General features: G+C 27.2%; 1 protein-coding gene and 1 pseudogene across 4 annotated transcripts in view; both read right to left on the bottom strand.

The window, feature by feature from the left end:
• The window catches only part of LOC145240049 (uncharacterized), a 328354-nt gene that overhangs the window by 22771 nt on the left and 293554 nt on the right, over positions 1–12029 (bottom strand). For all 4 annotated transcript variants that reach the window (XM_080103656.1, XM_080103658.1, XM_080103659.1 and 1 more), the window contains one exon: positions 4434–4500. In XM_080103656.1, coding sequence (XP_079959782.1) covers positions 4434–4500 — 67 coding nt within the window. The remainder of the gene's footprint in view (positions 1–4433; positions 4501–12029) is intronic.
• LOC145240626 (5S ribosomal RNA) lies at positions 5596–5712 on the bottom strand (annotated as a pseudogene).

Genomic DNA, 12029 nt, shown 5'->3' with positions numbered 1-12029 from the left:
ACCCTCACACAGTAGAGATCCCTAGATGTAAAAGATCTTTCTGCTCCAGTAGTTTCTTCCCCAGAACCGCTAGACTCTGGAATTCCATTCCAGGTTCCTGCTTCCCCAACTGTACTGACATGCAGAAGTTCAAGTGCAACGTGAACCGACATCTTGCTGCCCAAATCCCAACATAGTGCCCCAGTAGTTGCTGCCCCTGATAGTAGCCCCCTACACCACAGTGGCAATGTGCCTTGTTTGGGGTGAAATTTAAAAATAAAAAAATAAAATAATATGCTTATAAGGATGGGGGTTTAAAGCAACATGCAAAGGGGTAGGATTGAGGCTAGTTCAAATATTTAAATCTTTCTAGACAATAAAGTATAAAACTTTTTAAAAAAATTATCTGTGTATCTATTGATAGAGAAAAGAAAACATTTATCTTCTTCTATAATATAAATCTCACCTGTCTGTTTAAATGTATGTATGTATGTTTATATGTCTATCTAAAACTTTCAACAGAGGCAACAAATTTTCACGAGATTGGTATCATTTTGAAGCTCGACCCTTCGGACAACAAATATCGAAAAATTGGCTGAAAATATTAATCCTTTCACCCTCAACTGGACACTTTTCTAGAGAGAGGGGTCGATTTTTTTGCCGATATTTTCAAAAGTTATTGCCTCTTATTGATTGTCTTGCCTTAATTTAAACCTACGTCACTTCATAGTATAATATATAAGATAAATCCATAGTTTATAATTAGTATTTGTAGTAAAATTATAAATCAATAAATAATAAAAATCTCAAAGATTAAAGTAAGCTATGAAGCACTATAAATATTTGGTAAAATTTAAGATGAATAAATTACTGCAGAGGTAATAGGGCAGGTTAAAAAATGAATGTATAGTTTATAAACTATTAGACAAAAATATTGGAAGATCCAATATTTGGAATTAGGGGCTATATTAATTTGAGCATCTGGGGTAATAAATTTAGAGTATGATATTACTATAAGTTTTTAATATAATTTTAGATAGAGGAATTATTATTAATTATTAGAGAAATATTAATCCCAACTTTTTATGCTCAATTAACTGGTCTTATTAAACTACAATCTGTTGATATTAGGAATCCTTTAAGAGGTCTTGGATTGTACGGGTTTGTAATTGCAGACAAGAAAGGATTGTTGACTGATACCAAAAATGAATTACCTTTGAGCAGAATGAGTTTTTATTACCAATTATATTGTGGAATGTATTTCAGGGGCAAATTAATAAAGTTACTAATGAATATGAAAATCTAGATTTAGAATGGTAGGAATATGGGGTTTAAAAGAATACTACATTTAGTTGAATATAAGTGTTTAAATGATAGTAAAAGGTTTTCTAGAAGTGAAATTCAAAAGTTAAGATTTGGTGCGTAAGCTGTAAATATGTAAAAGGTGAGATGCTAAGGAAGTACAAAATTTTTATCTAAATTATCTAAATTATCTAAATTATCCATGTTATTTCAAATTGGCTGTATTTAAATTTTTTGGGGGGGTGGATTGTACAGGTTTGTAATTGCAGATGAGAAGGGATTGCTGAAATGATTTATCTTCGAGCAGAATGAGTTTTTATTATCAATTATAACCTGGAATGTATTCTACGGATAAACTAATAGAGTTACTAATTAATATGAAAATTTAGATTTAGAATAGTAGGGTTTAAAATCGTACTACATTTAGTTGAATATAAGCGTTTAGGTGATAATAAAAGGAATTCAAGAGTTAAAATTTGGTGCGTAAGCTGGGATGCTAAAGAACCATGAAATAAAAGAAAAACAAACGATTTAATTAATTAAAAGATCATTAATGTACATAATAGATTAGAAGAGAAAAAGTATAAGGTTTTGTATATTGAGTCTATCGTAATGTTTAGTGGGAAATTATTTTTTGTCTAATTCTAAATTATCTATGTTATTTCAAATTGGCTGTATTTTAATTTTTTCTTGTGTTTGCATTGAGAAACCAACTCGTTTTTAGTATTTACTGAAAGTTTAGAGAAAGTAATTATTTTAATTGCTTCAGAGATGAAAAGATTACAGAATTTAGACCCTGGTGTGTATGATTTAGCTTTTTTTGTGTATACTCTATTTAATTGGACAAGGAATCTTCTTAATTGTTAGGTTTTTAATTGCGGTAAAGAAGTGCTTTTATTATTCTGAGTATTTTCATTTTTGAAGGAACATAAATGGTCTGAGATACTCACTTTTATCAAATTAGAAGTCGCACCTATGTATGTTTTTTTTTTTTTTTTTACATAGGCATCAACACTTATCAAGGCCAATAGGCCACTCGAGGATAAGGGTTAAAGAGTTTACAGTAGAAATTGGACAATATAGTAATCGTTAATAATGGAAATTCGGTAAATTTGTTAACTTATATGGAACGGTTCATCAAAAACTTGTTTACATTAGACTTGAAGACAACCATATTGTAATCAGCTGGAAAGCAGGAAAACAGAAGATAATTCCATAGGCGTGCAGTTCTAATAAAGAAGCTTTGTTCATGGAATCTACGTTTAGGTTTAAGCACAGATAAAGAGTGGGCGAAACTAGTAATAGTGTTTTCTGCTAGACGGGTGTTTCTTGTGAAAGTTTGGTGAGGGGGGGGCATAGATTGGAGTCAGCCGAGCACTTGCCATGAAAATAACGATACATCAGAGACAAACTCGCAACATCTATGAGAAAGAGGTTGCAGGAAAGAGAAAAGGACATCCCCTACGAGGCTACAAAGTCTATTTTGAACTCGCTGCCTAACTCCCTACACAGTACCCCTGACGCTTATGTCCCTGATAGTAGCCCCCTACAACAAAGTGGCAATGTGCCTTGTTTGGGGTGAAAATGTAATTAAAAAAAAAAATTTTTTAAATGCTATTTCAAACCAAATTTTATGAGTATCTGAGGAGCGATTGTCTCATCTGCTATTTAAAAAAATGTCAAGAAACAAACCCGAAAAAGTCATAATTAAGGCAACCAAAAATTGTATTTATTAATCAGGTTGAATAATTTGACAAAGTGATTATATAAAAAATTTTCATAAATCAATCAAAATATTTAAATTTCACGCTATAAAAACGTTCAATGAACATTAATTACAATTTTTAGGTTGACCGAATTATAATAAAAATCCAACGAATGAAACTTTACTAAAATGAAACAAACATTTTGTAAAAGTTTTGCTCCAAAGATTTGGATACTCTCCACCTTGGTCCTTCCTAGTTATGCCCTTAAATTATTGGATCCTCCCGATAGTGATTGTGCAGTAGATTTAATTTGTTATTTTTCAAAAATTATGGAAACAATTTTAAAAGAAATCACATCAAATTGAAAAAATAAATTCAGAAAAAACAAAAAAGGCACTTTTTTGTTTTTAAGGACAATTTCTCTTGCTTTTATTTTTTCAAAACGGGGAAATAATTCCAGAAGTTCTTAAACTTTTCCAATAATGATTATTCAAAGATATTCATAAATTTTAATGATCAATTTTATTTATTAAAGTTTAATTTTGTAAAAATACTATTTCAAACGGAAGCATGACAGACCAACGAAAATGCTTTTTTTGTTTGTTTTTTTTACATGGAGGTTATCACTTATCAAGGCCCGGAGGCCACTCAGGGATAAGGGTTATTGAGTGTACAGTAATCAATGAGATAGTATTGCAGTATTCATTAGTATTGGGGGTTTGATAGTGTCTTACTTAAGAGGGCGGTTTGTCAGAAATTTGTTTATGTTGGACTTGAAGACATCCAAGCTGTAGTCAGGTGGGAAACAGGCAAACGGAAGCGAGTTCCACAGTTGTGAACTTCTGAGAAAGAAGCTTTGCTCATGGAATCTACGTTTGGATTTAAGCACAGATAAAGAGTGGGGAAAATTATTGACAGTAGTTTCAGCCAGACGGGTGTTTCTCGTGAAAGATTGGCGAGGGGGGGGGATGAGAGATTGGAGCTCAGACGAGCACTTGCCATGGCTATTTCAAATCAAGTTTTATGAGTATTTGAGGAATGATAGTCTTACCCGCTATTTAAAAAATGTCAAGAAACAAAGGAGGATAACTCAACAATAATTTAAATTTGCAAGATTTATGCTGTAATACCTAAGAATTTCTATTAATAGCTTTAAGAAGATTTTTCTTATAAAAATAAAACTATTTTATCAATTGCTGTGATTTTCGGAATATGATTTTCAAACTTTAGAATATTTGTTTTGCTTTTACTAAATAGTTACGCAAAACTTTAACATTTTTGGAGAAATTCTCTGAAAAACTTTACGAAGTTAAATTGTCTCTCCCTAGTGTGACTAGAAATCTCAAAAGCTAAAACGCACAAAAAAATAATCCAAAATGAAAGAATAAATTCAGAAAAAAAAAAAATCTTTTGTTTCTCTGCACTAAAACAGGAAGTTATACAAACCTTGTCTTTGCATTTCTTCATTGAATTCTTCACCATAATTCGAGTGTTCAGAATATCTTCTACCATTCTAGAAAAAAAAAAATCATTGAGACTCAGCAGTGTCTTCTGCCCATCACAAATATATGATTTATTTATTTGGAGGGGGGGCATAGAATAAGGTGTGTATGTCTCCCAAGCACAAACATTGGCACTTCAGCAGGACAGTGACATATTAGCAACAGAGACGAGTTATCGACCCCTGTTCTTCGAAAGAGAAATGATGTCTAGCGGCCATTATGTGAACCTCAAATGTAAACAAGTGTTTACGATAACGCAAAAATATATAACGAAATAAATAACAAAAATATATAACAAAATAAATAATGCAAAAATATATAATGAAATAAATAACGTAAAAATATATAACAAAATAAATAACGCAAAAATATATAACAAAATAAATAACACAAAAATATATAACGAAATAAATAACACAGAAATATATAACGAAATAAATAACACAGAAATATATAACGAAATAAATAACACAAAAATATATAACAAAATAAATAACGTAAAAATATATAATGAAATAAATAACGCAAAAATATATAACAAAATAAATAACGTAAAAATATATAATGAAATAAATAACACAAAAATATATAAAATAAATAACACAAAAATATATAAAATAAATAACACAAAAATATATAAAATAAATAACGTAAAAATATATAACGAAATAAATAACACAAAAATATATAACAAAATAAATAACACAAAAATATATAACGAAATAGATAACGCAAAAATATATAACAAAATAAATAACGCAAAAATATATAATGAAATAAATAACACAAAAATATATAACAAAATAAATAACACAAAAATATATAACAAAATAAATAACAAAAATATATAACGTAATAAATAACGCAAAAATATATAACAAAATAAATAACGCAAAATTATATAACAAAATAAATAACGCAAAAATATAGGCTTCCTTCAGTCTTGATAGACTATGGATACCCACGGTAAGGGTGCCTGCGCGTGAAATTTTTGTGGCAAGAGTTGCGCAATCTCCAACCACCCCTTTCCTGATTCGACATTGTTGAATACCAGTGGGAAGTGGAGGTACAAGACGACTGGAAACAATGCCGAGATAAGCGGAGAGCACATACAGCGCCTAGAATTCCCAAATGGTTACCCATCTGGTATTAGCCAGGCTCAACGTTGCTTAACTTCGGTGATCTGACGAGAACCGGTGTGTCAACGTGATTATGCCGTATACAATGCAAAAATATATAACAAAATATATATATTTTTTTATAACGCAAAAATATATAACAAAATAAATAACACAAAAATATATAACGAAATAAATAACGCAAAAATATGAAAATCGAAACATTTATTGTATAAAAAATGTATCAAAATATAATTTTAATGGATTAATATAAATTTTTTTTTCAATAATTTATTCATAACTGAAAATTAAATCATCAATATAATAAAAACACAAAACATTCATAGTTGCTTTTTTTTACAGTAAGGTTGTATAAAAATTTAACAAAATATAATTTCAAGAACATGAAACATTTATAGAAGTTTAAGAATAATTTGTTTGTTTTTTGTACAGAAAGATTGTATAAAAATTTAACAAAATATAATTTCAAGAACATGAAACATTTATAGAAGTTTAAGAATAATTTGTTTGTTTTTTGTACAGAAAGATTGTATAAAAATGTAACAAAATATAATTTTAAGAACATGAAACATTTATAGAAGTTTAAGAATAATTTGTTTGTTTTTTGTACAGAAAGATTGTATAAAAATGTAACAAAATATAATTTTAAGAACATGAAACATTTATAGAAGTTTAAGAATAATTTGTTTGTTTTTTGTACAGAAAGATTGTATAAAAATGTAACAAAATATAATTTTAAGAACATGAAACATTTATAGAAGTTTAAGAATAATTTGTTTGTTTTTTGTACAGAAAGATTGTATTAAAATGTAACAAAATATAATTTTAAGAACATGAAACATTTATAGAAGTTTAAGAATAATTTGTTTGTTTTTTGTACAGAAAGATTGTATAAAAATTGTAACAAAATATAATTTCAAGAACATGAAACATTTATAGAAGTTTAAGAATAATTTGTTTGTTTTTTGTACAGAAAGATTGTATAAAAATGTAGCAAAATATAATTTTAAGAACATGAAACATTTATAGAAGTTTAAGAATAATTTGTTTGTTTTTTGTACAGAAAGATTGTATAAAAATTGTAACAAAATATAATTTCAAGAAAATGAAACATTTATAGAAGTTTAAGAATAATTTGTTTGTTTTTTGTACAGAAAGATTGTATAAAAATGTAGCAAAATATAATTTTAAGAATATGAAACATTTATAGAAGTTTAAGAATAATTTGTTTGTTTTTTGTACAGAAAGATTGTATAAAAATGTAACAAAATATAATTTTAAGAACATGAAACATTTATAGAAGTTTAAGAATAATTTGTTTGTTTTTTGTACAGAAAGATTGTATAAAAATGTAACAAAATATAATTTTAAGAACATGAAACATTTATAGAAGTTTAAGAATAATTTGTTTGTTTTTTGTACAGAAAGATTGTATAAAAATGTAGCAAAATATAATTTTAAGAACATGAAACATTTATAGAAGTTTAAGAATAATTTGTTTGTTTTTTGTACAGAAAGATTGTATAAAAATTGTAACAAAATATAATTTCAAGAACATGAAACATTTATAGAAGTTTAAGAATAATTTGTTTGTTTTTTGTACAGAAAGATTGTATAAAAATGTAGCAAAATATAATTTTAAGAATATGAAACATTTATAGAAGTTTAAGAATAATTTGTTTGTTTTTTGTACAGAAAGATTGTATAAAAATGTAACAAAATATAATTTTAAGAACATGAAACATTTATAGAAGTTTAAGAATAATTTGTTTGTTTTTTGTACAGAAAGATTGTATAAAAATGTAACAAAATATAATTTTAAGAACATGAAACATTTATAGAAGTTTAAGAATAATTTGTTTGTTTTTTGTACAGAAAGATTGTATAAAAATGTAACAAAATATAATTTTAAGAACATGAAACATTTATAGAAGTTTAAGAATAATTTGTTTGTTTTTTGTACAGAAAGATTGTATAAAAATGTAGCAAAATATAATTTTAAGAATATGAAACATTTATAGAAGTTTAAGAATAATTTGTTTGTTTTTTGTACAGAAAGATTGTATAAAAATGTAGCAAAATATAATTTTAAGAATATGGAACATTTATAGAAGTTTAAGAATAATTTGTTTGTTTTTTGTACAGAAAGATTGTATAAAAATGTAGCAAAATATAATTTTAAGAATATGAAACATTTATAGAAGTTTAAGAATAATTTGTTTGTTTTTTGTACAGAAAGATTGTATAAAAATGTAACAAAATATAATTTTAAGAATATGAAACATTTATAGAAGTTTAAGAATAATTTGTTTGTTTTTTGTACAGAAAGATTGTATAAAAATGTAACAAAATATAATTTTAAGAACATGAAACATTTATAGAAGTTTAAGAATAATTTGTTTGTTTTTTGTACAGAAAGATTGTATAAAAATGTAACAAAATATAATTTTAAGAATATGAAACATTTATAGAAGTTTAAGAATAATTTGTTTGTTTTTTGTACAGAAAGATTGTATAAAAATGTAGCAAAATATAATTTTAGTTCGCATGCACTTTTAGAAAAGGACGAGTTATCGACCCGTTCTTTGGCCGACAAATGACATCTATCGGTGGTTCTTGAAACTAAAACACACACATTGCCTCATGTCACTTTCATGCAAAAGTGCCCAAACAAGCATAATATTTCAAGTTGAAAAACAAATTTTGGGGCAAATCCCAAATTCAACCTAACAAACAAAAATAAAGAAAAGTCTTTGCTGTACATACCTATCATGGAATGAAAATGTCATATTCTAAAAATCATATAAAATGATCAAGTAGTTTGTTTTTTTTTAACTAAGAAAATCAAATTTTATAATGATGAAGCAAGAACCGTGCGTCACGATCTGCCAGATTTAATAAAGGGAGAGAACTCAATTCGAACTATAAAGATTTTAAAATCAGTCTTTTGATGGATACTATACACTATTAATCGTTAAAAATTGTAAGAAAATGATTTTCTATATAAAAAAAAAAAATACTTGATCAATTTCTATAATTTTTGGAATATGATAATTTTATTCCGTGATGGGTACGTGCATCAAAGATTTTTCTGTATTTCAATTTTTTTTTTTTTTTTTAGGTTGAATTCTTGATAAGAATCCAAATTTTTTTTTTAATGTTGTGGATTTTAAAGCAATTTTTGGAATTAGTTTTATTATCCTACTCACAGAGAATGTATTTTGTTTTCACCAATACTGACGAAAGGTATGTGGTGTTCAGTCCCTGGTTTTGTTAGGGGATATTTTGGACGACAATAGCATCTTTGGGAATTGCCAACGCCAACAATTAATATAAACTGCGTATCGAAGTTAGGTTGTAGTAAAGGAATGAAATTAAAGATTTACTAAGATTCTAGTTCCTTTTCATGTCATGCGTTGACATTTCATCGGGACGGGCATATATCTTGGATAGGAAGGATGTGTTACGGGGGGGGGAACTAGAAATAAATGTTTATGTTCATTTTTTTTTTTTTAATTTAAGACAAAAATGTTTTGTTTTTAATTTAAGACAAAAATGTTTTTGTTTTTTTTAAATTTAAGAAAAAATGTTTTGTTTTTTTTAAATTTAAGAAAAAATGTTTTTTTTTAATTTAAGAAAAAATGCTTTTCTTTTTAAATTTAAGAAAAAATGTAATTTTTTTTTTCTTTAAATTTAAGAAAAAAATGCTTCTTTTTTTTAATTCAAGAAAAAATGCTTTTTTTTTTAGATTTAAGAAAAAATGCTTTTTTTTTTTCAATTTAAGAATGTTTTTCTGAAATTTAAAAAAAAATTCTGGCAAAACTAACTGACTTAAAATCAAAAGTTTGTGCATTATATTCAAAGCAATTAATTATACAAAAGAGGGTGAGGATTATCAGCTCATTTCCAAAGTTACACATTTGATTGTGAATGACATATTTTCCTTTCTGTTCCAATTTGTTTTTAAGCTGATTATTGCAAAGACAGGAGATACCTATTGACCTTAATCTTGAAAAGATCAATGCTGTAGGTAGAAGGAAAACAGTGAGCAGGAAGAGAGTTCCACAACCTTGCAATCCTTGGGAAGAAGCTACTGGAATAGGAAGCTGTATTATAATGAGGTATTAAAACAGCAAATTGGTGAAGACCACTAAACCAACGAATCAAACAAGCTGGAACAAAGGAAGCAGAGAATAGATACAAACAATTCTGAGGAACAAATGACATGATATTATTTATAGAAAAGACTGAGACTAGCAACATCACGTCTGTGAGAGAAAGGTTGCGGTGAAGAAGAAAGTGTTGGGCCAATCAAATTACAGATACGTTTCTACAATTTATCAAGAACTTTCAAATGGTAGACAGATTGACCATCCCAAATATGACAACAATATTATTCTATACACGGGACCTGATAGTAGATTTGTAAAGACAGAGAATAGCCTCAGATGTGAGAAAGTGTTTTTAGAGTGATGGAGAGAACTGATTTTACGAGAAGCAGAAATGTCTCAAAATTTACCGATTTTTCTTGTGTGCTCGACTTCAAAAAATTCTAAGAAATATCTGTTTACTTTTAAAAGTTATAATTTTTTTTTTAATTTAATGGATCTACTGTAGTCATGATCAACTTACTGAATACTACATGGAAATGTAGAGGAAAGCATCACTCCTTTCCCTGGACAGCTCCACTTACCCTTGTATGCTGTTCCGTGTTTCATTGCCGCTTCTAATTGTATTGGTCTCATCCATGTACTTCAGTGGCACAGTATCGTGCAATGTTTGGATTGCATAAATCCATTTGATATAGTGTGATCAAATTTTGTTTCGTTTCTTGTTTATGAGTTTGTTGGTATTTTGGATGCGATAGTTTGATCGTTCATTGTATCTGATTTGACATACTTTTTCATTATTCGATTGAATACATATGTTCTTACGTGATTTCCAGTGGATGGAGGTCTGTTATACATTCGGCCTTGTAGTTGTCCTTGCCAACCACCCTCTCCTCCACTTTCAATTTCTTGTACCTTTGCTGTATTCGCCACATTAGTTTCAGTATCTGTAGGATTTGCGTAAGTATTAGTAGTAGTAGTATTAACTGGAGTATTGCTGTTTGGTCTTCTCTTTTTAGTTTTCAAAAATAACTGTCGAGACCAAACTTTCATTTAGTATGCATTGTTCCTGCCACTAATATTCCTCTGGAAGCCTCTCACATTCATTTTTCATCTGCTTCTTCAGTGCTGATTATATCGTCTTCGTATTCTAAATCGTGTGTTCTTGTGATTTCATTGAGTTCTGAAGTGTAACATAAGTGCCTTACTTACGGTCTGTTCCTGAACCAAGGAAGTTATGCCCTGGCCGTGTCGAATCCCACAGTTTTCCTTTTTGTTTTCAGTGGCGCCATTATGAATTATATTTGAATTATGAATTACATTTGAATTATGAATTACATTTGAATTATGAATTACATTTGAATTATGAATTACATTTGAATTATGAATTACATTTGAATTATGAATTACATTTGAATTATGAATTACATTTGAATTATGAATTATATTTGAATTATGAATTATATTTGAATTATGAATTACATTTGAATTATGAATTACATTTGAATTATGAATTACATTTGAATTATGAATTATATTTGAATTATGAATTATATTTGAATTATGAATTACATTTGAATTATGAATTACATTTGAATTATGAATTACATTTGAATTATGAATTACATTTGAATTATGAATTACATTTGAATTATGAATTACATTTGAATTATGAATTATATTTGAATTATGAATTACATTTGAATTATGAATTACATTTGAATTATGAATTACATTTGAATTATGAATTACATTTGAATTATGAATTATATTTGAATTATGAATTATATTTGAATTATGAATTATATTTGAATTATGAATTACATTTGAATTATGAATTACATTTGAATTATGAATTATATTTGAATTATGAATTATATTTGAATTATGAATTACATTTGAATTATGAATTACATTTGAATTATGAATTACATTTGAATTATGAATTATATTTGAATTATGAATTATATTTGAATTATGAATTATATTTGAATTATGAATTACATTTGAATTATGAATTATAATTGAATTAGTTTTTAAGTATTTATATTAAAATGCACCACTTATACAGTCGAATTTGTCTGCAGCAAACTATCAGTTGCTGCAGAATAAAATCCTCACGTTAATGACACTTAATTTAATTTTAACAAGATATCAATTATCATTTTTGGAGTTGTTGATATAACTTGATCTAGGATTGAACTCTGGTCTCTCGGCCGATTAGCAAACATTTTTACTATTATGCCAAATGGGTTTGTAAATTTATTTTATCGAATTTTATTTCTTTCCAAC

The sequence above is a fragment of the Euprymna scolopes genome, chromosome 19 (assembly GCF_053919585.1).
Source record: "Euprymna scolopes isolate OS-2025 chromosome 19, ASM5391958v1, whole genome shotgun sequence".
Taxonomy (NCBI): Eukaryota; Metazoa; Mollusca; class Cephalopoda; order Sepiida; family Sepiolidae; genus Euprymna; species Euprymna scolopes.
The sequence above is the reverse complement of the archived record's forward strand: the minus strand, read 5'-3'. Positions and strand labels throughout refer to the sequence as shown.